Here is a 27,478-nt window from a genome sequence, read left to right on the forward strand (position 1 = left end):
CCTGAGGCCTTTGGGCCCCTTTCAGTAGGTGCAGTCATCTTTGGCCATGGTGCTTGTGGATCTCTTGCTGTGTGAATGCTTTGCATCTTCTCTATCTCTTGATCTCTCTGGCTTTGGAAGGTTTTTCACCCTGAGCTGATGCACTTTTCCCAGTGCTCCGATGATTGTGTATCGTGTGTGAACAGTGCTGTCTGGAGAGCAGGTGTTACTCTCTTCCTCCCACAGGCGTAGGAGACAGTGTCAGGTGTGCTGTGCCTTTTTGCTGAGTGCAGTCATGAATTCTTGAGACTCTTTCTCACTAGCAAACTCTACTTTTAATTCCCCTGAATTCTGCTGATCCGTGTACTTATTTATTTGTTATATTTGAACATTGTTAGATTCACTGTCTGTAGTAAGACTCTCCAGTTCCTTTTTTTTTTTTTTTGACAGGCAGAGTGGAGAGTGAGAGAGAGACAGAGAGAAAGGTCTTCCTTTGACGTTGGTTCACCCTCCAATGGCCGCCACGGCCGGCGCGAGGATTAGCCTAGTGAGCCGCGGCGCCGGCCCCAGTTCCTTTTTTAATGTGTTCTCAAACACGTGTTCTGGATGATTTTACAGTCTGTCAGGTTCCAGTAATAACTCGTATCGTAATTTTGACTTGAAATGTGTTCAACATATATTTGGGGGAGAGGTGGTACTTTAAAACTCTACTCCATTTATGTGTGTTATCCAGGTTTTCTGTGCTTTAGTAGTAATTTCATAGTTTTTTGCTTTTCTTTGTAATGTGGCTCTTACACTATTGCGCTATGATTTCTAGTTTTGTTTTGAATGAGACTCTGTGTTTTACCTGAATGATGGTTGCTGGAATAGAGGAAATTTACTGCTTTTTGTGTATTTTCTTTTTTTTAATAGTTGGTATATTTTCTAATTTTTTTCTAATCCCCTGTTACTGTTAAAATAATTAATTTCTTTTATTTTTATTTATTTGAAAGACAGTTACAGAGAAAGGTAGAGACAGAGAGAGAGGTTTTCCATCTGCTGGTTCACTCCCCAAATGGTCGCAACAGCCAGAGCTGCGCCAATCCGAAGGCAGGAGCCAGGAGCTTCTTTTGTGTCCCCCACGCGGGTGCAGGGACCCAAGGACTTGGGCCATCCTCTACTGCTTTCCTAGGCCATAGCAGAGAGCTGGATCGGAATAGGAGCAGCTGGGACTCGAACTAGCAACCATATGGGATGTCGGCGCTTCAGGCCAGGGCTTTAACCTGCTATGCCACAGCACTGGCCCTAAAATAATGAATTTCTAATGTTAAGCCATTCTTATTTTGGGGACAAATCTAAATAAAAGGTCATAATGTGGTTTTTTTTATTTTTTTAAAGGTTTATTTGTTTGAAATTGAGAGAGAGAGTGAGAGTCTTCCGTCCGCTGGTTCACTCCCCAGTTGGCTACAACAGCCAGAGCTGTGTCGATCAGGAAGCCAGGAGCTTCCTCCAGGTCTCCTACATGGGTGCAGGGGTCCTTAAGAACTTGGGCCATCTGCTGCTGCTTTCCCAGGCCATAGCAGAGAGCTGGATTGGAAGTAGAGCAGCCTGGACTTGAACCTGCGCCCAAATGGGATGCCGGCACAGCTGGTGGTGGCTTTACCTGCTGTGCCACAGCACCAGCCCCCATAATGTGTTTTAAATGCTGCGTGTATGGCAGACATCTTTGACATTATTCAAATGGAAAAAACTGATAATGTCAAATGTAATTTTGTTATCAGTCTTTTCCCCCCCCTGGAAGTTTGTATCATCACTGGAATTCAAAAATTCCTCTGTGAATAGTAGAGAAGTCTTCAGAGAAAAGTTCTGTTTGGCATGTAACAATCCCTTTAAAGAATTAAGTCCTGGGGCCAGTGTTGTGGCATAGTAGGTAAAGCCAACCCCTTGGCACCATCCGGCAACCCATAGGGGCGCTGGTTTGAGCCCCAGGTGCTCTACTTGAGATGCGGCTCCCTGCTCATGTGCCTGAGAAAAGCAATGGAGGATGAGCCAGAGAGGGGTCTTCCATCTGCTGGTTCATTCCCCAGTTGGCCACAACGGCTGGAGCTGCGCTGATCTGAAACCAGGAACCAGGAGCTTCTTCTGGGTCTCCCACGTGGGTGCAGGGGACCAAGGACGTGAGCCATCTGCTGCTGCTTTCCCAGGCCATAGCAGAGAGCTGGATTGGAGGTGGAGCATCTGGGACTCGAACCAGTGCCCATAAGGGATGCTGGCACTGCAGGTGGTGGCTTTACCCACCTCTACACAGTGCCGGCCCTGAACATAAAGTTGTGTTTTGTTTGTTTGTTTTGACAGGCAGAGTGGACAGTGAGAGAGAGACAGACAGAAAGGTCTTCCTTTTCCGTTGGTTCACTGCCCAATGGCCACTGCAGCCAGTGCGCTGCGGCCGGCGCACCGCACTGATCTGAAGCCAGGAGTCAGGTGCTTCTGCACCCATGTGGGTGCAGGTGCCCAAGCACTTGGGCCATCCTCCACTGCACTCCCTGGCCGCAGCAGAGAGCTGGCCTGGAAGAGGAGCAACTGGGACAGAGTCCGGCACCCAGACTGGGACTAGAACCTGGTGTGCTGGTGCCGCAAGGCGGAGGATTAGCCTATTGAGCCGCGGCGCCGGCCTGAACATAAAGTTCTAAAAGAATTTCTCCTGTGGGACTGATGTTGTGGTACAGTAGGTTAAGCCAGCACTTGCCATGTTGCCATCCCATTTTCAAGTGCTAGCCAGTGGAGTCTGACTATTCTGCTTCCCATCAAGCTCCCTGCTAATGGCCTGGGAAAGCAGCTAAAGATGGCCCAAGTGCTTGATTCCTGCAACCCACCTGGGAGACCTGGATGGAGTTCCTGGCTCCTGGCTTTGACCTGGCACAGCCCTGGCCACCATTGCAGCCCCTGGGGGAAGGAACCAGTGGGTAGATCTTGTTCTTCACTGTTTCTCTCTCTCTGTTTTTCTGTTTCTCTTTGTTATTTTGCCTTTCAAATAAATAAATCTTTAAATTTTTTTTCTTTTTCTTAAATTAACTCAGGCCAGAGTTGAATGAATGGAGTTATTCATCTTGGCGTCCTACTTTCAAATAGCCATTTTTGTTGAATAGCAGTTAGATTTTCCTTCCTAGTGAAAGTTAGAAAAACACAGTGTGTAAAACAGGTCTGTGGAGGAACTTTTCTCTGGAAACATTAGTGAAAGGGTGCCCATCCACTCAGAATCAGTCTTCTCACACCTGCCTGACACTGAGGGAGCTTCAGAAGGTGTAAATTGCAAATAATTGCCCAAGGGGTGACGATTGTAGCATTCTGAGTTAAGCCGTCGCCTGCAGTGCCACTGTCTCCAATGAGCACTGGTTTGTATTCCAGCTGCTCTGCCTCCAGTCCAACTCCCTGCTAAGGCACCTGGGAAAGCAGTGGGTGATGGCTCAAGTGCTTGGGCACTTGTCACCCATGTGGAAGATCTGGGGGAAGTTCCTAGCTCCTGGCTGGCCCAGTGTTGGCAGTGTGGCCATTTGGGGAGTGAACAACTAGATGGCAACTCTGTCTGTCCCTGTCTTTCTCTGCCTTTCAAATAAATAAATAAATATTTTAAAAAAATAATAATTGCCAAAAAATTGCTAGCTCATTCTATTTTGTTGCTGTTTCAGAGCTGCTGTATTCCTGGAGCCAGAAGCAGTTTCAAATATGTTCTTTGGCTTTTTGGTTTCAGGAGTGAGATTCACCTCTGAGGCTTTTCATTCCCTTTAAAAAATACTGCTCGTTCTCTTCAGATGAACACTTTTCTCTTTTACATGTGTCACTGTAATTATTTGGATATCTTTTAGAGTCAGGATTATTTGAGGTGGTTTTTTGTTGTTGTTGTTGTTTTTTTTTTTTGACAGAGTGGACAGTGAGAGAGAGAGAGAAAGGTCTTCCTTTGCCAGTTGGTTCACCCTCCAATGGCTGCCGCGGCCGGCGCACCGCGCTGATCCGATGGCAGGAGCCAGGAACTTATCCTGGTCTCCCATGGGGTGCAGGGCCCAAGCACTTGGGCCATCCTCCACTGCACTCCCTGGCCACAGCAGAGAGCTGGCCTGGGAGAGGGGCAACCGGGACAGAATCCGGCGCCCCGACCGGGACTAGAACCCGGTGTGCCGGTGCCGCTAGGCGGAGGATTAGCCTGTTGAGCCGCAGCGCCGGCCTGAGGTGGTTTTTTAAGTTACCTTTTGACACATGCTAGAATGGATTCCCTGGGTTTCAGATCAAGGGAGCCCTACTGAGTGGATCAGTGAGGTCCAGCCCTTGTCCCAAGCTATAGCAAATCAATAATGGTCAGACCAACTAGAGCAGGCTTAAATCCTTATTATATATTATATTAGAAAACTTAATTTTTGGGCCGGCGCCGTGGCTCAATAGGCTAATCCTCCACCTTGCGGCGCCGGCACACCGGGTTCTAGTCCCGGTCGGGGCGCCGGATTCTGTCCCGGTTGCCCCTCTTCCAGGCCAGCTCTCTGCTATGGCCAGGGAGTGCAGTGGAGGATGGCCCAGGTGCTTGGGCCCTGCACCCCATGGGAGACCAGGAAAAGCACCTGGATCCTGGCTCCTGCCATCGGATCAGCGCGGTGCGCCGGCTGCAGCGGCGGCCATTGGAGGGTGAACCAACGGCAAAGGAAGACCTTTCTCTCTCTGTCTCTCTCTCTGTCCACTCTGCCTGTCAAAAATAAAATAAAAGAAAACTTAATTTTTAAAAAAAGATTTATGAATTTATTTGAAAGGCATAGTTACGGGGGAGAAGGGAGGGAGATCTTCAGTCCACACTCACTCCCCAAGATGGCTGCAGCAGCCAGGACTGAATCAGGCCAAAGCCATGAGTCTGAAACTCCCATGTGGGTGGCAGGGGCCCAAGCATTTGGGCCATCCTCTGCTGCTTTTCCAGGTGCATTAGCAGGAAACTGGGACAGAAGTAGAGTACCTGAGACTCAGACCAGTGCTGATGTGGGATGCTGGCATTGCAGGCAGCTAAGCTGAACCCTTTATACCGCAATCCCAAACCCATGTTATTTTTTTTCCTTTTTTTTTTAAAGACTTATTTATTTTACTGGAAGGGCATTTACAGACAGAGCATCATGTTATTCTGATTGTCAAAATAATACCCTATGCTCTTACCACCATGGCAGTAACTGCTGCTAACGTTATAGTGTATATTCTCGGTACTTCCCTGTTCTACATCTTCATTCTCATTTACTGTTGTCAGTGATTTGAGTTTTAGCCTTTTAAAAAGGAATTTGCGGTCTCTATTAAGATGAAATGGAGGATCCTATTTATTTATTTATTTATTTTTTTAATTTGAAAGAGTCACAGAGAGAGAGGGAGAGACAGAAATCTTTCATCTGCTGGGTCACTCTCCAGATGGCTACAGCTGTCAGGGCTGGGCCAGCCTGAAATCCAGAGCCATTCCAGTCTCCCACGTGGATGCAGGGGCCCAAACACTTGGGCCATCCTCTGCTGACTTTCCCAGGTCATCAGCAGGGAGCTGGATCGGAAGCAGAACTGCTGGGATGCCCATGTGGGATGCTGGTGTCATAGGCAGCGGCAAAATTGGGGATCTTCTCATGTGCTTATTTACCATCTGGCGTTTTGTTTTCTTGTTGAGTTTTAAGAGTTCTTTGTGGATTTTGGGTATCAGTCCTTATCAGATAAGTGTTTCGCAACATTTTTTTCTCAAAGCCTGTGGCTCCTTTCATTCTCTTAGCAGTGCTTTCACAGAGCCAACATTTGTGATTTCCGTGATGTCCAGTAAGGAGCTTTCTTTCAAGAATTTTGCTTTCAGTGTTAAATATGAAGAGTCGTCACCATTCTCAGGGTCACTTGTCTCTTGTGTCTGTAAGAGTTCTGTAGTTTAGTATTTTATATTTAGATCTGTAATCCATTTGAACTTTTGAGAAAGACAGAGGTTTTTCTCTAGATTGACATTTTTGCTTTAGATAATAGAAATTTGTAACATCACAGTTGTGGAATCTTTTTCCTGAAAAGGTCAGCAGGGTCATTCTCCCTCTAAAACTGGTAGTGGCATCCTTGCCTCCTGTAGCTTCTGGTGTTCTTGCATTCCTTGACAGCAGGTACATGGCCGTCCTCTTCCTGTGTGTCTTCACATCATCTTCCTCATGTGCACGTCTGTCCCTTTCCGTACAAACTGACAGCATGTGTTTCCCCCCGATTTGAAAGGCGGTGTGCAAGAGAGACAGAGGTCTTTAATTCACCGATTCACTCGCTAGATTCCTGTAACAGGGCTGGGCCACACCAAAGTCAGGAGCCAGACAGTATAGGTCTCCCACATGGATGACAGGGACCCAGGTACTCGCGTTGTCGTCCGCTGCCTCCTAGGTTGTGCGTTAGCAGGAAGCTGGGATTGGAGGCAGAGGAGCCAGGACTCCAACCACACGGTCAGGTGCGGGATGCAGGCGTGCCTTAGGGCATCTCAGCTGCTGCGTTGAGCTGGCAGGGATTTTTGCTGGGGTGGTTGATTGGATCCATAGTCACACAGCTCATCTCTTCAGCAAACATCCTTGGCATTCTCTACAAAACAGGCTTCTTAGGGTTTTTTTGCAGTATTGAAAGGCTGAAATTTTACGAATTTTTCCAAGTTCTGGTTTCTTAATAGTTCATTTTTTATGTATCATTTTCCTCTCTTTTTTTTTTTTTTTAAGATTTATTTATTTATTTGAAAGGCAGAATTACAGAGAGGCAGAGGCAGGGGGTGGTCTTCCATATGGTTCAGTGCTCAGATGGCTGCAATGGCCAGAGCTGCACCTGTCCACAGCCAGGAGCCAGGAGCTTCTTCTGAGTCTCCCATACGGGTGCAGGGGCCCAAGGACTTGGACCATCTTCTGCCTTCCCAAGCCATAACAGAGAGCTGGATCAGAAGTGGAGCATCAGGGACTTGAACTGGTGCCCATATAGGATGCTGGCACTGCAGGTGGCAGCTTTATCCACTACGCTAAGCGCCAGCCCCATCCCCTTATATTTTCTTATAAAGCAGCAAGGACAGGACCTCAAAACTCTCAGGCTACATCCATCACCCAATTCCAAAGCTACTCCGCATTTCTAGGTATTCTTTTCCCTGCAGCATCCATTTTTGGTTCCAAACCTTGAAATGTCTGTATATTGTCATATTATATGTATATGTCATAAGGTTTTTTTCTTAGGGTTTATTTATATATTTGAAAAGCAGATTTACAGAGAGGCAGAGGGAGAGAGACAGAGAGGGAAGTCTTCCATCCAGTGGTTCACTTCCCAAATGGCCTCATGGCTGGAGCTGGGCTGGTTCAAAGCCAGGAGCCAGGAGCTTCTTCAGGGTCTCCCATATGGGTGCAAGGGCCCCAGGACTTGGGCCATCTTCCACTGCTTTCCCAGGCCATAGCAGAGAGCTGGATCAGAAGTGGAACAGGCAGGACTTGAACCTGCGCATCCAATATGGGGTGCTGGCGCTGCAGGCCAGCCACAGTGCCAGCCCCTATATCATAAATTTTTTAAACAGTCTCCAACTTTTGAGCATTTGGTTTTATGGGTTGTTGTTTCATGAGTAGAAGCAACATAGTGACAAACTTAGGCATTATAACCTTGAATATTTGTCAGTATTTTTACCCCAGGATAAATTCTAGAAATGGAATTGTGTTAAAAATTTGGGTACATATTTAGGTGCAGACTCTTCCTCCTAATCCAGACTGTTGACTCAAGGCTGGTACTCATCATCATGGCATACTCTTCTTGGTGAGGAATTCCTAGTGGGAGACATGTGGAATTTTATGTGATTTCTGTAGATTTTGTATAGTTTGTAGGTCAGTGTTTCTGAAACCTAATCTTTTGGTATATGACTTTGTAGAAACCCTTCCAGATTCTCTTGTGTGTTTTGTTAGTGTTTTCGCTTTCATAGAAGCTCTCTGAGATCCTGTAGGTGTGGAGAACAGGAAATGGCAGGAAGTAGGCCGAGTTTGGTTGTTTTGTTGAGTCACTGTTCCATGGGAAGAACCAGGAAGATTGAAGCTGCTCCTTGATTGAAATTGGGGTGCAGCTCTTCAGCCAGCTTCTTCTCGAAGCTAGCTTTAGAAGATGCCTCATGAGTATTCTATCTGAATAGGATTTCCCACCTCATAATTACATACTTTTTAAATACAAACATACTTTTCTTAAAAAATTTATTTATTTTACTTGAAAGTCACAGTTACATAGAGAGAGAAGGATAGGCACAGAAGGAGAGCGAGAGAGGTCTTTCACCCGCTGGTTCATTCCCCAGTTAGGCGCAACGGCCGGAGCTGTGCCGAACCGAAGCCAGGAGCCAGGAGCATCTTCTGGGTATCCTGTGCGAGTGCAGGGGCCCAAGGACTTGGGCCATCTTCTTCTGCTATCCCAGGCCACAGCAGAGAGCTGGAACTGGCGCCCATATGGGATGCCAGCCAGTACTGCAGGCGGCGGCTTTACCCGCTATGCCCCAGCCCCAGCCCCACAAAAATACTTTTATGAAGGCATTTGAATTCTTTCATTTTAATGAAACTACTTTATCAAAACTATAAATTTCTTTTTATTTATTTATTTTTAAAGATTTATTTATTATTAACTTGAAAGTCAAGAGTTAAACACAGAGAGAAGTAGAGGCAGAGAGAGAGGGAGAGAGAGGTCTTCAATCCGCTGGTTCACTCCCCAGATGTCCACAATGGCCGGAGCTGCGCCGATCTGAAGCCAGGAGCCAGGAGGTTCTTCTGGGTCTCCCACACAGGTGCAGAGGCCCAAGGATTTGGGCCATCTTCTGCCTTCCTAGGCCATAGCTGAGAGCTGGATTGGAAGAGGAGCTGCCAGGACTAGAACCGGCGCCCATATGGGATGCCTGTGCTTCAGGCCAGGGCTTTAGATCACTGTGCCACAGAGCCGGTCCCCAGGAATATAAATTTAGCATGTATCATGTGTAAATGAATGTAAGCGGGCATAATCTAATCTAAACTACAGATCATTTGTTTAGTTAGCAGTGCTTAATTGTTTGCTGAAGCAATGTTAAGAAGACCTAGAGGTGGCTGGCGCTGTGGCTCACTTGGCTAATCCTCCACCTGCAGCGCCGGCATCCCATATGGGCGCCAGGTTCTAGTCCCGGCTGCACCTCTTCCAGTCCAGCTCTCTCTGCTGTGGCCCCGGGAAGGCAGTGGAGGATGGCACAAGTGCTTTGGCACCTGCACCCACATGGGAGACCAGGAGGAAGCACCTGGCTCCTGGCTTTGGATTGGTGCAGTGCTGGCCGTAGTGGCCATTTGGGGAGTGGACCAACGGAAGGAAGACCTTTCTCTTTCTCTCTCTCTCTCTCTCTCTCTCTCTCTCACTGTCTAACTCTATCTGTCAAATAAATTAAAAAAAAAAAAAAGACCTAGAGAAATAAAAGAAAGGAACGTATTGCAGTCCTTACCAAAAGTGTTACCTTGTCAATTGGAATATACGGTATTCAGTCTTCATGTTCAGCATGCTTGCAAGACTCTGTATAAGGCAAACCAAGCGTTAGTATAATTAAAATTTGATTTTAGCAGTGTCTCATTAGTCGAGGTGATTTGGAGGAAGAAGTTGGAAGAATTTCCCTGAAATACTTAATTGATTGTCTTCTCATTTTAGGATTACATTGTAAAGACGATTTCTGTGAGTGAATTGTCATTTGGAAGAATAAACCCATTGCAAGAGGACGTGGAGCTGGTCCTCACCTTGAGGAAGCAGTGGCTTGTTTGAAGAAGCCACTCCTGGTCTGAGAATTTACCCAGCATGCCCAATCAAGGAGAAGATTGCTATTTTTTTTTCTATTCTACATGTACCAAAGTAAGATAATCCTAAGTTGTTTTTAACTAATTTTCTCAAGTTCTACAGAAGAGAAAGCCCATGACGGGCAGTCAGCACTGCATGTGTGTTTTCCACAGTTACCTGTTTAGAGTCCTGTGAAATGGGACCCTTCCCTGTGGCTTGTTTAGAGTCCTATGAAATGGGACCTTTCACCTTGCTAACTTTAATTTTATATGATTTTATTCAGTTGGGTGGGTAAATTGTATTGTACTTCTAGAAACTGTTTTGGGTTGAATTTGACCTCCTCTTTTTCCAGATTTCCTGCTGCCAAAAGTATAAAGCCATCTTTCTAAATATGCTTTGGCTGCTTTTTTGCTTTTTCTTTGTCAACATTTACTTTTTTTTCCCCACTTCTATAACACTATTTGTGTATATCTGCTATTTTCTGTTGCTTTTGACTAGTTCTATAAATTTATGCTGTTAAAAACTTCCTTAAATCATTTTGCTTTGCTCAAAAGTCCATGTCATCCATGTCCTGATAATTTCATTTATTAGCACTTTGCACAGCAGTAGCATTTTGTTTTAGATATTGCCGCTGTATAAAGTATATAGAGGAACATAATTATGTTAATTATATGCTAATTATACTTAGCTCCTTAGATGTGTATTATTTATTTGTTTTTACCTGCTTCCATCTACTGGTTCACTCCCCTAATAGCCACAGCAGCCAGGTCTGGCAAGGCTGAAGCCAGGAGCCAGGAAACTACATCCAGGCCTCCCATGTAGGGTGGCAGGGGTCCACGCCCCTGAGCCACCTGCTGCCTTCCTTGTGCATTAATAGGAAGTAGAGCAGCTGGGACTTGAACCAGATCTCTGATACGCAAGCATTGCAGTAGGCAGCAGTGTAGCCCGCTGTTCCAATGCCAGCCCTTCAGGTCGTCTTTTTTTTTTTTTTTTAAGGATTTATTTATTTGAGAGGCAGAGTTATAGAGAGAAAGAGGCACAGAGAGAGAGAGAGAAGTCTTCCATCCGATGGTTTATTCCCCAGATGGCAGCAGTGGCTGAAGCTGGGCTGATCTAAAGCCAGGAGTCTGTAGCTTCTTCCGGGTCTCCCATGTGGGCACAGGGGCCCAAGGATGTGGGCCATCTTCTGCTGCTTTCCCAGGCCATAGCAGAGAGCTGGATCGGAAGTGGAGCAGCTGGGACACGAACCGGCGCCCATATGGGATGCTGGCACTGCAGGCAGTGGCTATTCCCGCTATGCCACAGCACCGGCCCCTTAGGTATGCTTTTTTTATTTTTAATTTTTATTTTTTATTTATTTTTTGACAGGCAGAGTGGACAGTGAGAGAGAGAGACAGAGAGAAAGGTTTTCCTTTGCCGTTGGCTCACCCTCCATTGGCCGCCGCGGCCGGTGCATTGCGGCCGGCGCACTGCGCTGATCCGATGGCAGGAGCCAGGTGCTTCTCCTGGTCTCCCATGGGGTGCAGGGCCCAAGCACTTGGGCCATCCTCCACTGCACTCCCGGGCCACAGCAGAGAGCTGGCCTGGAAGAGGGGCAACCGGGACAGAATCCGGCGCCCCGACCGGGACTAGTGCCACTAGGCGGAGGATTAGCCTAGTGAGCCGCGGCGCCGGCCCCCTTAGTATTCTTTAAAAATATATTCTATAGGCTCTGCTTCTGTCTCTGTAATTTTGCCTTTCAAATAAATAAATAAATACATCTTTAAGATGTGTGTGTGTGTGTGTGTATTTTACAGGAGTACTGGGAAGTGTCATTCATGTCAGAGTGGATGAAAGGTGCTAGCAAGGAATATGCTGTAGGAAGCTTGTTGCTTTCAGCATGTCCTTGTCATCCCATCTACTTTGCTCCTTACCAGTTTGTGCTTCTCTCGATTGCAGGAAATGTGTGGGCATTTTACTGGGTTGTGTTTGAGTACCACAGTTCTGTTCTGAGTCCACTCTTTGTTTACAGGGTGATAGCTGCCCGTTCCGTCACTGTGAAGCTGCACTAGGAAATGAAACTGTTTGCACGCTATGGCAAGAAGGGCGCTGCTTTCGACAAGTGTGCAGGTTTCGGCACATGGAGATTGATGTAGGTTTCGATTTGCATCATCATAATATACTAATAGTCTGGGGTCATGGTGGGCCTTGTAAGGACAAAAGTTGCTGGTGCCGCGGCTCAACAGGCTAATCCTCCGCCTAGCGGCGCCGGCACACCGGGTTCTAGTCCCGGTCGGGGTGCCGGATTCTGTCCCGGTTGCCCCTCTTCCAGGCCAGCTCTCTGCTGTGGCCAGGGAGTGCAGTGGAGGATGGCCCAAGTGCTTGGGCCCTGCACCCCATGGGAGGCCAGGAGAAGCACCTGGCTCCTGCCTTTGGATCAGCGCGGTGCGCCGGCCACAGCGTGCCAGCCGCGGCGGCCTTTGGAGGGTGAACCAACTGGCAAAGGAAGACCTTTCTCTCTGTCTCTCTCTCTCACTGTCCACTCTGCCTGTCAAAAAAATATATATATTTAAAAAATAAAAAAAGGACAAAGTTATACTTTGCTTTATATGTTGTAACATGGAGGTTGATTTTTTTTTTTTAATGATCCAGTGAAACTGCCTATGATATTAATGCTCACTTAATATCTCAATGGTAAGGAACTGGAATTGGTATAATTTTTCTAGAAGGCAGTTGGGTAGTATATGTAAGCTTAAAAATGTTGTGTATATTTAAATTTGGGAAAATTCGTCCCTTTTTTTTTTTAACTGCATTTTTTTTTTAAATTTATTTTTATTTTTTTTTTTGACAGGCAGAGTGGACAGTGAGAGAGAGAGAGAGAGAAAGGTCTTCCTTTGCCGTTGGTTCACCCTCCAATGGCCGCCACGGCCGGCGCACTGCGGCCGGCGCACCGCGCTGATCTGATGGCAGGAGCCAGGAGCCAGGTGCTTTTCCTGGTCTCCCATGGGGTGCAGGGCCCAAGCACTTGGGCCATCCTCCACTGCACTCCCTGGCCACAGCAGAGAGCTGGCCTGGAAGAGTGGCAACTGGGACAGAATCCGGCGCCCTGACCGGGACTAGAACCCGGTGTGCCGACGCCGCTAGGCGGAGGATTAGCCTAGTGAGCCGCGGCGCCGGCCCTTTTTTAAAAATTTTAAACTCAGAAGTTGCCAATACAGGATAAAATTTCTTTTCTAAGGGATTTGGGAATAAATGCCATTCTCTGTCACTTCCAAACTTTGAGCATTTCCTACAAATAAGGACATTCTCCTACATAGTCACAGTACAACCATCAAAATTAGAAAATGAATATTGATGTGTTACTTCCATTGAATCCTGATCCCAGCGGAGTCGCCAGTTGTCCCAGCAGTGTCTGTGCTGTGGAAGGAGCAAGTCCAGACTCAGGTGCTGCATGCTGTCATCCTGCCGCCTCAGGCGCCTTCAGCAGAGAGCATTGGATCCATCTGTGTCTGCCTGTCATTGACCTTGATATTTTTGGTAGTGATAGCCCAGTTACTTTGTCAAATGTCCCTAAATTAGCATTTGCCTATATCTCCTCATTACTAAATTAAGACTGTGTCTGTAGCAGAATTATGATTACACACCATCAGATGACATGATTTTAATGTTCTCATTACTCTTTTTTTGATTCCTCTTCTATTTGGAAGAGTCAGGCAGATTTTTTTTTTTTTTTTTTAACATTTATTTCTTTGAAAAGCGGAGTTACAGAGATGGAAAGGTAGAGAGAAAGAGATGCTGGTTTTCTATCTGCTGTTTCACTCTCCAAGTGGCGGCAGCATCCAGTGCTGAACCAAGCTGAACCAAAGAGCTTCCAGGTCTCCCACGTGGGTGCAGGGGCCCAGGCACTTGGGCATCTTCCACAGCTTTCCCAGGCACATTAGCAGGGAGCTGGATTGGAAGTGAAGCAGCCAGGACAGAAACCAGCACCCCATGGGATGCTGGCATTGCAGGCTTACCCCACTGCACCGCAAGGCCAGCCTGCTCATTACTGGTGATGACCTTTGATCACCGGATCAACATCATATCTGTCAGATTGCTTCATTATAAAGTTTTTCTTTTTGTATTTAATAATTACTTTGTAAAGGACTATTTCGAAACTGTAAAGAACCATTTCTTTCAACTTTTTCCAGTTATTTATTTGAATTAATGGGACATCCATCATTCTTGGAATACTTCTTTGTTGTTTGGCCTGACAAGATTTTCTAGGCTTTTACTTGTCCTGCTCCTGCTCTGGAGTCCGTCATTTCTCCAGTGTACTCTGGTTCCTTTTAGTGAAGAACAGCAGGTAGAAGCAGACTTGAACTTTTTGTTGTTGCTGGCGTTTGTTTTTAATGGCATTGGCCTCTTTGAATTTCTGTTTATTAAATGTTCACTTTACTTGAAAAGCAGAGGACAGAGAGGAAATCTTTTCATCTACTGGTTTAAATCCCAAATGCCTACAACAACCAGGGCTGAGCCAGGCCGAAGCCAGGAGCCCTGAACTCCGTGTAGGGCTCCCACGTGGGGGCAGGGGTCCAGGTGCCCAGGCTGTCACCTGTTGTCTTCCAGGATGTGTATTAGCAGGAAACTGGGTCAGAAATGAAGTTGGGGGCCAGCGCTTTAGCGGAGCGAGTAAAGCTGCTGCCTGCCGTGCCAGCATCCTGTATGGGCATTGATTTGAGTCCTGGCCGCTCCACTTCCAATCCAGATCCCTGCTAATGGCCTGGGAAAGCAGCAGAAGATGGCCCAAATGTTTGGACCCCCTGCACCCACATGGGAGACCTGGCTCCTGGCTCATGACTTTGGATTGGCCCAGCCCTGGCTGTTGCGGCCATTTGGGGAGTGAACCAGCAGATGGAAAAACTCTGTCTCTCCCTTTCTCTCTGTAACTTTGTGTGATAGTGATAGTGTGTAACAATAGTTAATTCCTTCTAATTACTGGAGGACATTATGTTGTGTGAATACAATGTATTTATGCATTCTAGTGTTGATACAAGTTTTGGTTGTTTGCAGAATTTTGGAGCTGTTTCTAATAGAATGGCTTTGAACCACAAAACGAATTGTTGAAAAAATATAGGTCTCACTTCACACCTTATTTGAAAACTATGCTCTTCCCTCTTACAGAAAAAACGCAGTGAAATTCCTTGTTATTGGGAAAACCAGCCAATGGGATGTCAAAAATTAAACTGCGCTTTCCACCACAACAGAGGACGTTATGTTGATGGCCTTTTCCTACCTCCAAGCAAAAGTGAGATCACTTTTTAATTTTAAAAGAATAATTAATATTTAGTGAATACCTATTATGCGTACTGTGTGAAATCTTTGTTTAATGGGAGAATAGTAGTTCCACTTAACAAAAGGGTGAACTGAACCCTGTGAAAGTCAGATGACTTGCATGTGGCCATGGAACCAAATATTTCTTCTTTTTTTTTTTTTGATTTATTTATTTGCAAGGTAGAGATACAAAGAGGAGGCTAGAGAGATATAGTGGTTCACTCCCCAAATGACTGCAGTGGCCAGAGCTCTGCCGAGCTTCACCTGTGTCTCCCACAAGGGTGCAAGGGCCCAAGCACTTGGGCCATCTTCTGCTTTCCCAGGTGCATAAGCAGGATGCTGATTGGAAGTGGAGCAGCCGGGACTTGATGCTGTGTCCATATGGGATGCCGGCACTGAAGACAGAGGCTTAACCTCCTATGCCACAGTGCTGGCCCTGGAAACAAGTATTTCTTAGCATGCTGACTCAGATCATGCAGCTTACTTCTTTTTTCATTTTCTTACCAGAGATTTTCAGGAGAAACTTGTTTCTCCATACCAGGAGTTGGCAGATCTAGTGCTCTTCCTATTTTGCAAAATAAAGTTTTATTGGAATGGCCTTGCCCTTCATCTACACATTTTTACAGTCAGTTTTGTGCTACTGTTACAGGATTCTGTAATTGAGACAGACACTTTATGGCTCACAAGGCCTAAAATATTAATGTGGCAGGAAAGTTTGCCAGACTTGCTCTGGGCTAAAATAGAACATATACCCTATACAAAACTAGTATTATTTCTTTGTAAAATCCCTTTGAAACAATTTCCTATTGGGATTTTTCACCATTTAAAGGCCACATCTATGTGATAACAATTTGATGCCATATCTTTGACCTCTAGGAGGGAAATGTAGGCTCACTCTTCTGCTTTGGTTCAAACAACCAAAGAGGGAGTGAATGTTTCTCTCTCTCTGTCTCTTAGGTTTATTTTGTTTGAAAGGCAAAGTGACCATAAGAGAATCGGAGGCGCCAGCGCTGTGGTATAGTGGGTAAAGTCGCCACCTGCAGTGCCAGCATCCCATATGGGTGCCGGTTCGAGTCCCGGCTGCTCCACTTTCAATCCAGTTCTCTGCTAATGGCCTGGGAAAGCAGTAGAAGTTGGCCCAAATGCTTAGGCCCTTGCACCCATGTAGGAGACCTGGAAGAAGCTCCTGCCTGGCCCCTGGCTTTGGATCAGCACAGCTCCAGCCGTTGCAGCCACTTGGGGAGTGAACCAGTGGATGGAAGACCCTTTCTCTCTCTCTGTCTCTCTCTGCCTCTGCAAATCTGCCTTTCAAATAAATAAATAAATCTTCCAAAAAATAAGAAGGTGAGGCACAGAGGCCGCTGGCTCACTTCCTACCTGGCTGCAATGGTCAGAGCCATTGGGCCATGCCAAGGCCAGGAACTCCGTCTGGTTCTACGTGAGTCACAGGTACCCAAGTACTTGGGCCATCCTCCACTGCTTTCTCAGGTGGGTTAGCCAGGAGCTGGGTCAAAAGTGGAGCAGCTGGAACTGCAGTGCTCTCATGTGGAATGCTGGTGTCACAGACAGCAGTTTAGCCCACGGCGCCCCAACACTGGCACCAACTGCTGACTTGTAAAAGCTACATCTTTGCTGAGCAAACCGCCCAGGAGTAAATGTTTGGAATGTGCAAATAGATACTGAGTGTCTGGCCCTATGTTCATTCTGTTTTGAACCTTTTTGTACCATGAAGAGTTATTGAAAGCACATTTTCTGGGACTGATACTGTAGCACAGCAGGTTAAGCCTCTGTCTGTGACACCAGCATTCAGTATGAGCACTGGGTTGATTTGAGTCTCAGCTGTTCCACTTCTGATCCAGCTCCCTGCTGATGTGCCTGGGAAAGCAGTGGAGGATGGCCCATGTGCTTAGGCTCCTGCCTGCCAGGTGGGATACTGGAATGAAGCTCCTGGCTATGGGCTTCTGACTGGCCCTGGCCCAGCCCCAGCTGTTACAGACATTTGGAGAGTGAACCAGTGGGTGGACAATCTCTTTCTGTCTCTTTCTGTTTCTCTCTGTAACTCTGCCTTTCAAATAAATAAATCTAAAAAAAATTTCCCTTCCTGAGAGTTTGGAACTTAAGTGGGAAGATGGACGGAGATTTTTGATGAATTGAGATTATATCTTCTGCTTTTGACTTACGCCTGTTTTGTTTGTCCAGCTGTGTTGCCCACTGTAACCGAGTCTCCAGAAGAGGAAGTGAAGACGAGCCAGCTCACAGCTCAGCAGAACAAGTTGTCCGTCCAGTCCAATCCCTGCCCTCAGCTGCGGAGTGTCATGAAAGTAGAGAGCTCTGAAAATGTTCCCAGCCCCACACACCCCCCAGTTGTAATCAATGCTGCAGATGATGACGAAGATGATGATGGTGAGTGATAGTTCTTTTCTTATGGCAGATGGGTAGTCAGCATTGCTGGGTGGAACCTTGAACTGCAGCTCCACGTGAGTGTTTAATCGTTGCTGTGTCTTAAATGTTGACAGATCAGTTTTCTGAGGAGGGTGATGAAACCAAAACGCCCACCCTACAGCCAACTCCTGAAGTTCATAATGGATTACGAGTGGCTTCTGCCCGGAAACCTGGGGTGAACTTAAAGCAAGGTAAGCGGAAGACTGCGTGGTTGCTAAGTCTCAGCATTATTTTTGATGTGTCCAGATCACTTCGACTGCCTGAAGTTTAGCTCACAGTCACTCACTCACCAGTCCCTTCCCTCCCCCATGCTGTGCTCATCTGTACTTTGTTTTAATCATTTATTCCAAAAATACTCCAATATCTGCTATGTACAGGTGAAATGCAAGGGCAAAGAGGCTGCAGTTGCTCATCTGATTTTCATTTGGGTTTCTCAGGTGAATGTTTGAATTTTGGAATAAAAACTCTGGAGGAAATTAAATCAAAGAAGATGAAGGAAAAATCCAAGAAGCAAGGCGGTAAGTCAGCCCACAGTCTGGCCCCAGCCTGCGGCTGGAGAAGGATGTTAGGGGCACTTTTTGGAAGCAGCAGCCATCATGAGCACAAGTGGGCGTCTTCAAGAAAGTCCATGGGAATGTGCTTTCTGAAGAAACTGCATGAATTTCAAAAACATTTTGCACTAAAATAAATTTACCTTTTAATTCAGTTTTCTAATTTCTGAAGTCCTCGTATCAATTTTGATTTCTGTGGCCTGTTTGAAGTAAAACAGATTTACTTAAATTGTGTTTGCTTTTTAAATTGTTTTGGTTCCTAATGATTCAGCTAAGTACATATAATAAATAAGGCACCTAAAAGCCATCTGTCTCTAAAGAGCACCATCTAGGAACCATAACAGGGGCTGGTGCTGTGGCTTAGCAGGTTAAAGCTGTGGCCTACAGCACTGGCATCCATATGGGTGCTGGTTTGAGTCCTGGCTGCTCCACTGCTAATCCAGCTCCCTGTTAATGTGCCTGGGAAAACAGCAGAGGATGGCCCAAGTCCTTGGGCCCCTGCACCCACATGGAGATCCAGAAAAAGCTCCTGTCTTTGGTTTGTCCCTACCCCAGTCATTGTGGCCATTTGGAGAGCAGAATCAGCACATGGAAGATAGCTCTTTCTAACTCCACCTCTCAAATAAATAAATAAGTCTTAACAAAAAGAACCATAAAAAGAGGGAATTCTTATTTTGTATAGCAGAGATCTTCCTATAGGATTGCTTTGTGGAGCTTACCTCAGCCTGGTTGATTAATGTTCTCAATCATAAAAATTGTGAAAACTGTGAAATGTGATATAGAGAAAAAGGCTAATGGCTGCTTCCAAGAACCCTCTTGTTAAAGCTTTCTTACAGGAACCTGTGAGAGGTTTTGCAGATGCCTGAATGGCTGCTATGTTCCTGAGGTTAACTTTAGAATAATACTGGTAGATAAAGGTGATTGAGTGCGTAAGTCCTCAAAACAATTTTATATTTTGTTTTCACATTCTCATGGCTTCCCCCAAAATGGCAGCATTTCCCTGTAGCCAGACAAGAAACAGAGAGGCTAACTGGCTTGTAATCGTATAGCAGGCTGCATTGGGTTTATGTGGTCACAAAAACAATTTCTTGACTTACGACAGCTGTGTTCTCCATCACTTACTTACTGTTCTTCTGTTTGCTTCATTCAGAAGGTTCTTCGGGAGTTTCCGGTCTCTTACTCCAACCTCAGTCCGTTCCAGGTCCTGAAAAAGAGAATGTGCGGACTGTGGTGAGGACAGTGACTCTGTCCAGCAAACAAGGTAAAGGGCTGGTTAGTTTGTCTCAGAGCTGTCAGACTCCTGCTTTCGTATGATTGGAAGATACCCGTGTTTGTGTTTCAGCTTTGATGGACTTGCAGAAAGACTTTAGCATGTTGATTGGATATAAGGATGAAAAGAAAAATCAGTGCACTTGACTCCACTGTTTAAGCCCTTGATGCACGTACATTTATGTCCTGTTTATTTGCACATGTATTGACTTTACATTATTTGTAAAGAATTGTAAGAAACTTTTGAATTATAGAAAACCGTAAAAGTCTTTTCACTAGTTTTAAACCTATACAACACAAGTTAACTGTAGTGTGTCATTACATTGAAGTGCTTTTGCCATTCAGACAACAAAGAATCGGAAGAAGGAGAGTTCACTTGTTGCTGGGATGATAAGAGGAAGAGTTAGCATTGGAGTAGAGTACAATTTTATTTAATGCCCAAGTACATAAGCGGAAGTACAGCTTGGGTTTTTATCACCAGTTTAAAAGCACTTTATCTTCTTACACTTTACTGCTGTGTTGTTGGTTCTGCTGGGGCCGTGTGAATTGTCACAGGTTTGTTTCTTTACTGTGACAGTCTTCCTTAAGACAGACCTGGTCTACAGAGGACTTTTTGGGTGGGCTTGTACTAAAGTCAGAACATACTTTGTACCCATAGTAGTTGCTGAATACAGCAATGCTGGCTAATGGTAGAGGAATTCTGTTTTTGCTGTTTCAGGAGAAGAACCGTTGGTTAGATTGAGTCTTACCGAGAGACTTGGGAAACGAAAATTCTCTGCAGGTGAGATAAGTTTTGTGTATATCCTGTTTTCTGCTTGTTTGTGAGTTGACACATACTGTCTCCAAACTCTATACAGATCCATGCATGCTGTTTGTCAGTTTTCTCCTGTACACTTGGCTGGAAGCACTTAACAGATTCCCTTGTGTTATTCTTGTATGCATCATTGAAGTTGTAGAATCTTTTAAAAAATGTATTTATTTACTTGAAAGGCAAAAGTGCAGACAGAAAGGGAGAGACAGGCATCTTCCATCTGCTGATTCACTCCCCATATGTCTGTAATGGTTAGGGCTGGGCCAGGCCAAGGCCTGGATCCAGGCGCCTCATCCTGGTCTCCCACATGGGTGCAGGGGCCCAAGTATTTGGGCCATCCCTCCACTGCTTGTGTAGGCGTAAAAGCAGGGAGCTGGATTGGAAATGGAGCAGCCGGACTTGAACTGGCCCCCTATATGGGATGCCATGATCACAGGTGACTGCTTAACTTGCTACACTGCAACTCTGGCCCCTGAAGTTGTGGAAATGTAAAGTGCTTCAATTTGATTACATTATGACCATAGCAACCTTTTTGGAAGTTACTAGATTTAAAAAACAATAAAGAATACCTCTTCTCTTTGGATAGTTTAAGCATGAGTTTCCTAGGAAAAAATTATGGGGCCAGCAATGTGGTATAGTGGGTTAAGCCACTGGCCTACAATGCTGTCATCCCATATTGGGTGCCAGTTCAAGTCCTGGCTGCTCCATTTCTGATCCAACTCCCCGCTAATGCCCCTAGGAAAGCAGTGGAAGATGATCCAGGTGCTTGAGCCCCTGCACCCATGTGGGAGACCCAGAAGAAGCTCCTGGCTCCTGGTTTCAGTCTGGCCCGGTTTGACTACTGGTGGCCATTTGGGGAGTGAACCACCAGATGAAGATCTCTCTCCTCTTACCTCTATCTGTCCCTCTCTGTAACTCTTGTCTTTCAAATAAAACAAATCTTTTTAAAAAAGTCTTATGTGATTTAATTAATTCAGTGGTGCTGTTTTATGCTTATAGAAATACTTATCGTTATTAAATTATTGTATACCTGCCCTAGTGTGTCCATCTCAAAGAATTTTTTTGAAAATTTTTTGACTTAATAGGTCCCTTAACAAATACTGTTTTAAATGTACTTAAAATCTAATCTCCATTTGTTTTCTTTGACACTGTTAGTGCTGTAACTTCAAAGCTGTTCTGAACTGGTGGCATTTCAAGTTTGCAGATGGTTGGAGAATGTGAATGTGTTACTGAATCAGCTAGGCCATTATTGCAGCAAGTAATTTAAAACAAAAGAAAAACTCGCAGTGAAGAAATCATACCTATGAATGATGTAGGATTACTAGTATCTGCTGTGTGTCAGTGCTTTATATGCGTTTTCACTAATCCCAGCAGCTGTGTGGAAGCTGGGCGTAGTACCTGGCACTCAGTAAATAACAATAAACAGCTTGACGATTAAGCTCAGACTTAGTGGAGTTTAAGTAACTTGCCCAAAGTTATCTTTAAATGAATATATTATTGATTGTGTAGTCATTTCCAAAAAGAGAACTTAGAAATGAGGCAACCTTTAGAAATCTCTGTTTCAAGAAAATGCCATCTTCAATTTTAAGAGCAGTATTTGATTACGTCACTGTGTATTTAGAGCACAAACCAAGCCAGGGTTCCAAAAATGAAACTGTTCAGCTTGGGAGCTTGGGTGAAACTGATTTAGACTTTTTTTTTTTTTTTTTTTTTTTTTAAAGATTGATTGATTTATTTGAAAGAGAGAGGGAGAGACAGAAAGAAATCTTCCATCTGTTGTTTCAACCCCCAGATGGCCACAATGGCCAGGACTGGGCCAGGCCAAACCTAGGATCTTCTTCCAGGTCTCCCACATGGAGAGTAGGGGCCTAGGCACTTCAGCCATCTGCTGCTGCTTTCCCAGGTACATTAGCGGGGAGCTGGATCGGAAGTGGAGCAGCCGGGACATGAACTGGCACCTGTATGGAATGTCAGCATAGCAGGCAGAGGCTTTTACCCACTAGGCCACAATGCTGGCCCTAGAAGTTTCAGATTAAAATAAAAATAGAAGTAAACTATTGTGATATCAGCATACATGCACATTTTACAATTTGGTGTTTTATATTTAAATTTAAATGGTGACAGTCATATTCTGTGAAGACTATCACTTCAATCAAGCAATCCAAAAGCATCTTTAAAAACTGGTTTACAACTTGTGTTAAACATTTTAACAGCTTTAATAAGTAGGAGTCAGGAAATTTGATTTGGGTCTTGGCTTGTCACTAAGCAGTAAGTGATTGGTGGCTGCGCAAGTTACAGAGTCTTTCAGAATTGGTATTGAAGAGGGACTGTGTGACCCTCAGAGTCTTCATATTGCAGGAAAACTTGAAATTTTACGAGTCTTTTTCTGTACTCCGTGTCACCCCAGTACATTTAGCACAAATTCAGCAATTAGCTGGTTAAGGTTTTGTGTGTTTCCTTTGTCAGTAACTCTGGTGAGACTTGGCAAGATTTAATTGTATGTGAAGATTTTTCACATTTCTAAGTGAACGTCATCCTCAACCTGTGCTTACGATCCTTCATTTGTAGTTTAATCAGTTATTTAGGAAATACTTACTTGTGCATTCTAGTTTTTCACCCCTTTTCTTACCTCTTCTTTTTGGGACATATTCCTCTGTAACGCTGAGTTGCAGGAACGCTAGTGAATGAACACTGCAGTATTATTCTGCGTTATCTGTTTTGCTGGTATTTCTTGGCCTTGCTCAAGATTGACTTGAAATAAACTAAGTTCCCCTATTTGTAGGTGGTGACAGCGACCCTCCCTTAAAGCGCAGCCTTGCTCAGAGGCTGGGGAAGAAAGTTGAAGCTCCGGAAACAAACACTGACAAAACACCAAAGAGAGGTTGGTACCTTGCTGTAAAGGCAGTTTGTGAGTGTGTGCAGCAGAACGCTTGTTTCTTGTCATGTTGGCAGCTGTGGCTTGCCATTCCTCTGTTTAAGTAAAGTAGCCCATTATTTTCTGGTGGTTTAAGTTCATTCCGTTACTCTGAGTTACTCTGCTGGATTCTGAGTATTGAACAAAGTGAATGGCATTGTGTTTCTTGGGAGCTTGTGAATAATGGCAAACGGAAATACTTTGAATGTCATGGTACATGTTGTGATGGGGAAAAGCACCTGGTGCTCAAGGAAGGACACCTAATGCCATCCTGCTAGGAAAGTTCGCAGAGGAGGAAGTTTAGCCCTGCGACTGACAGGAGTTAGAGCTAGGTGAGGTTGGAGGGCCAGGGCCTGTGTTCCAGAGAGTGTTCCTGCGGAGGCACAAAGTTCAGAGAGCACGCTGTGCTCAAGACTCGGAGGATGGGGGTGGGCTGAAGAGCTTGGTTACCAGAGGATCACACAGAGCTTTTGTAGCCGCTTTGGAGTTTGAAAGGTGGTAAACAGAGATCAAAGGCTCAGATTTGCATTTTAGAACCATTACCCTGCCTGAAATGTGAGCATAGTTGGAAGTGGACAAGCATCCTCATCAGGATATGGATTAACGGACTATTGGGACCAGCCAGAGTAAAGGGAGTAGTGGTGTAAATTTTGTGTTATAAATTGATGTGGACTAAATCAAGATATTCGGGAGTTCTGCTGATTTGTAGTTGAAAGAGAGAAACAAGTCAAGGGCTAGGGCTTTGCTCCTCCCTGTGTGACCTGCAAATATTGGAATTGTTTACTAATAAACAGGTACTTTTTTCCCCTCTCACTGTGTTTTGGCTTTGAACATAGGAACCTTCTTTGTGCTTTGCCTTTAGCTCAAAAGGCTTTAATGGATAGATGTTTGTATTGGAGGCCTTCGTGGGTTCTCGGAGCAAGCAGAAGTTATTCTAATTCTTTGCCAAGTTCCCTTCCTCCTTGCCTATTGATTTGAAGATGCGTACAGCTGAAGAGTATATTTCAAATAGATTTAGGGGGAAAAAAACTGTTTGATGCCAGTAACATTTTAGGAGATTGTACAGTAACAAAATTATTTCCCTGGTTTCGGTAATTGCTGCTTTTCAGATCTAAAGAGTAGGGTTTTTTAAAGCTTTCCAGAGTGCGCTAGGCAATCTGATTCACAAAAATCTTTTCTGTGGGGAAGAAAAATGTAAGACCTTGTGAGTGGTTTGTTGTTGTTGTTGTTGTTATTGGAAGAGAAGTATAGTGTAATTTGTAAATTTTGAAAAAGATATTTGACCTATTTTTTTTAAAACCTCTGGTTCGGCTCCTTTTTTAATAAAAGACTTATTTGAAAGGCAGAGCAGCAGAGAGCAGAGGGAGATACACAGAGATCTTCCATCTGCTGGTTTGTGCTCAGGCTGTCTTGCCTTCCCAGGGCACTGGCAGAGCGCTGGTGTGCGGGCACAGCAGGTGGCACTCGAGCCAACACTCTGATTCGGGGTGCTGGAGTTGCAAGCTGGGGCTCAACCTGCTGCACCACAGCATCACTCCCAGCTTTTGGTTTTTGAAATTCTTTCTGCAGTTCAAGTGTCCAAATCTCTGAAGGAGCGATTGGGCACGTCAGCTGGTCCAGACAGCGAGGAGGTGACAGGTAAGACCCGAGGTTTTCTCCTTGGATAAGCCTTTGCTTAACCCACTGCGCCCAGCCCTCGCCTGCTCCTGTAGGTCTTCTGTTCGTTCTGCCTAGGGTCAGTGACCTCTGAATCTGAGTGCTTGTCTCCTTCGGTTCTAGCAGACATTCTTCATGTTTCTATAAGTAGATATCCTCACCTTTATTTTTGTTTTCTTCTTAGAAATTTTTTTTTTTTTTTTTTATTTGAAAGGCCGGGTTACAGAGAGAGAGAAGGGGAGACAGATCTTCCATCCGCTGGTTCATTCCCCAAATGGCTGCCGTGAACAACCTGGCTGGGTTGGGCTGGAGCCAGCAGCTCCTTGTAGGTCTCCTACCTGGATGCAAGGGCACAAGCACTGGACCATCTCCCACTGATTGTCCAAACTCATTAGCACAGAGCTGGATCAGAAGTGGAGCACTGGGGTCAGTGCTGTGGCGTAGCGGGTAAAGCCGCCGCCTGCAGTGCCAGTATCCCACATGGGCACCAGTTCTAGTCCTGGCTGCTCCACTTTTGATTCAGCTCTCTGCTGTGGCCTGGGAAAGCAATGGAAGATGACCCAAGTCCTTGGGCCCCTGCACCTGCATGGGAGACCTGGAAGAAGCTCCTGGCTTCAGATTGACACAGCTCCGGCCCTTGCAGCCAATTGGGGAATGAACCAGTGGATGGAAGACTTCTCTCTCTTTCTCTCTCTCTTTATTCTCTCTCTTTATCTCTCTCTGCCTCTCCTCCTCTCTCTCTGTAACTCTTTCAAATAAAATAAATAAATCTTTAAAAATAAAAAACTCCATGTCTCTTGACCTTGCCTTTATACTTTCCTGGCCTTTGTTTTTGGCTTGCCTGCCTGCCTGCCTTTCTTTCTTTCTTTCTTTTTTTTTTTTTTTTTGATTTATTTATTTATTTGAAAGTTAGTTATACAAAGAGAAGAGAGGCAGAGAGAGAGAGTTCTTTAATCCGCTGGTTCACTCCCTAACTGGCTGCAATGGCCAGAGCTGTGCTGATCCGAAGCCAGGAGCCAGGAGCTTCTTCTGGGTCTCTCATGTGGGTGCAGGGGCCCAAGCACTTGGGCCATCTTTCACTGCTTTCCCAGGCCATAGCAGAGAGCTGAATCAGAAGTGGAGCAGCCAGGTCTCGAAACGGCACCCATATGGGATGCTATGCCACAGCGCCAGCGCCGGCTCCGGCCTTCCTTTCTATGAACTTTGTTTTCTATGAGGAATTGACAGGTTTTTGTTTTTTTCTCTAAAGGGTCAGATAGTAAATATTTTAGATTTGCTGTTCACAGTGTCTGTTGCAGCTAGTCAACTCTGCTGTCATAGTGTGACAGCCACCATATGTGATATGTAAATGAATGAGTTGGCTGTGTGCCAGCAAAAGTCTACTTAACAGAACTGGGTGGTGGCCACATTAACTCCACAGGCTGTAGTTTTCTTGCCTTGTTGTAAACACCTGATTTGGGACAGCCTTGTCTTCAATATTGAGTCCTTCAAATGAATTTTTTGTGGCACTTTAAGATTTATTTATTTATTTGAAGTCAGAGTGGCATCCTTCCTCAAATGGCAGCAACAGCCAGGACTGAGCCAAGCTGAAGCCGGGAGCCTGGCACCCCATCCAGGTCTCTCACATGTGTGCAGGGGCCCAAGCACTTGGGTCTTCCGTTGATTTTCCAGGTGCATTAGCAGGGAGCTGGGTTGGAAGAAGAGCAGCCAGTTCTGGTGCCCATATGGGCTGCCAGCATTGCAATCAGTGGCTCACCTCCTACGCCACAGTTCGGGCCCTTACTTGTTGCATTTTTTAATGTCTTCTCTGTCAGTTTGATAAAATTTTGGTAGGGGAGGGAAACAGGGTTTCTGTGACTAAGCATGTATTTTCTTAAGAGTGCTCATTTCAAGATGAGTCTGCCATCTTAACATCAAGGACTTGACTTCTTATTTAAAACCTAAAGAAATAATTCAGTGGGGCAGGCATTATGGAGCAGTGGGTTAAGCCACATTGGAATGCCTGGGTTCAAGTCCTGGCTCCACTTCCAATTCTAGCTTCCGGCTAATGTGCACCCTGGGAGACAGCAAGTGATGGCTCAAGTACTTAGCACCCTGCCACCCACATGGTAGACCTGGACATCAAGTCCCCTCTCCTGGCTTCCAGCTGGCCCGGTCCCAGCTGTTGGACTATTGGAGGAGTGAAGTACCAGATGGAAGATCTCTCTCTTTCTTTTTTAAGCAAAATGTTTTTAAAAGGAAAAGAAAAAAAAAAAAACCAAGCAACTAAATAGTCAAACAAATCAATTTTCTCTTCAAGAGTTTTCCTTGCTGGGCCACTACCAGAAATATGCAATAATCCAAAATTGAGAACAAAACAAATTCTACAGTCTGTCACTTTAATTGCTTGCTTGCAAGATTCCTCTCTGTTGGGCTGATGTGATGATCCAAGAGAAGAGAAATGGTAAATCAGTAAGAGATGAACTCCAGGCCGGCGCCACGGCTCACTTGGCTAATCCTCTGCCTGTGGCTCCAGCACCCAGGTTCTAGTCCCGGTTGGGGCGCCGGATTCTGTCCCGGTCACCCCTCTTCTAGTCCAGCTCTCTGCTGTGGCCCGGGAAGACAGTGGAGATGGCCCACGTGCTTGGGCCCTGCACCCCCATGGGAGACCAGGAGGAAGCATCTGGCTCCTGGCTTTGGATCAGCGCAGGACGCCAGGCGTAGCAGCCATTTTGGGGGGGGGGGGTGAACCAACAACGGAAAAGGAAGACCTTTCTCTCGATCTCTCTCACTGTCTAACTGCCTGTCAAATAAAAT

General features: G+C 45.4%; 1 protein-coding gene across 17 annotated transcripts in view; it reads left to right on the forward strand.

The window, feature by feature from the left end:
- ZC3H11A (zinc finger CCCH-type containing 11A) overlaps positions 1–27,478 on the forward strand; it is a 42,652-nt gene that overhangs the window by 8,089 nt on the left and 7,085 nt on the right. For 12 of the 17 annotated variants that reach the window (XM_051821153.3, XM_089311335.1, XM_051821152.3 and 9 more), the window contains 10 exons: positions 9,625–9,822; positions 11,759–11,878; positions 14,890–15,013; positions 17,239–17,442; positions 17,556–17,672; positions 17,919–17,999; positions 19,183–19,293; positions 20,020–20,082; positions 22,895–22,993; positions 24,596–24,664. In XM_051821153.3, the coding sequence (XP_051677113.3) occupies positions 9,769–9,822; positions 11,759–11,878; positions 14,890–15,013; positions 17,239–17,442; positions 17,556–17,672; positions 17,919–17,999; positions 19,183–19,293; positions 20,020–20,082; positions 22,895–22,993; positions 24,596–24,664 (1,042 nt within the window). In that variant the 5' untranslated portion in view covers positions 9,625–9,768. Of the gene's footprint in view, positions 1–9,624; positions 9,823–10,831; positions 11,067–11,758; positions 11,879–14,889; positions 15,014–17,238; positions 17,443–17,555; positions 17,673–17,918; positions 18,000–19,182; positions 19,294–20,019; positions 20,083–22,894; positions 22,994–24,595; positions 24,665–27,478 lie in introns of all 17 variants that reach the window. The other 5 variants (XM_089311343.1, XM_089311342.1, XM_070055139.2 and 2 more) reach the window with 1 other exon arrangement.

This window comes from Oryctolagus cuniculus, chromosome 13, assembly GCF_051225735.1.
Source record: "Oryctolagus cuniculus isolate XC-2025 breed Fujian yellow rabbit chromosome 13, ASM5122573v1, whole genome shotgun sequence".
Lineage (NCBI taxonomy): Eukaryota > Metazoa > Chordata > Mammalia > Lagomorpha > Leporidae > Oryctolagus > Oryctolagus cuniculus.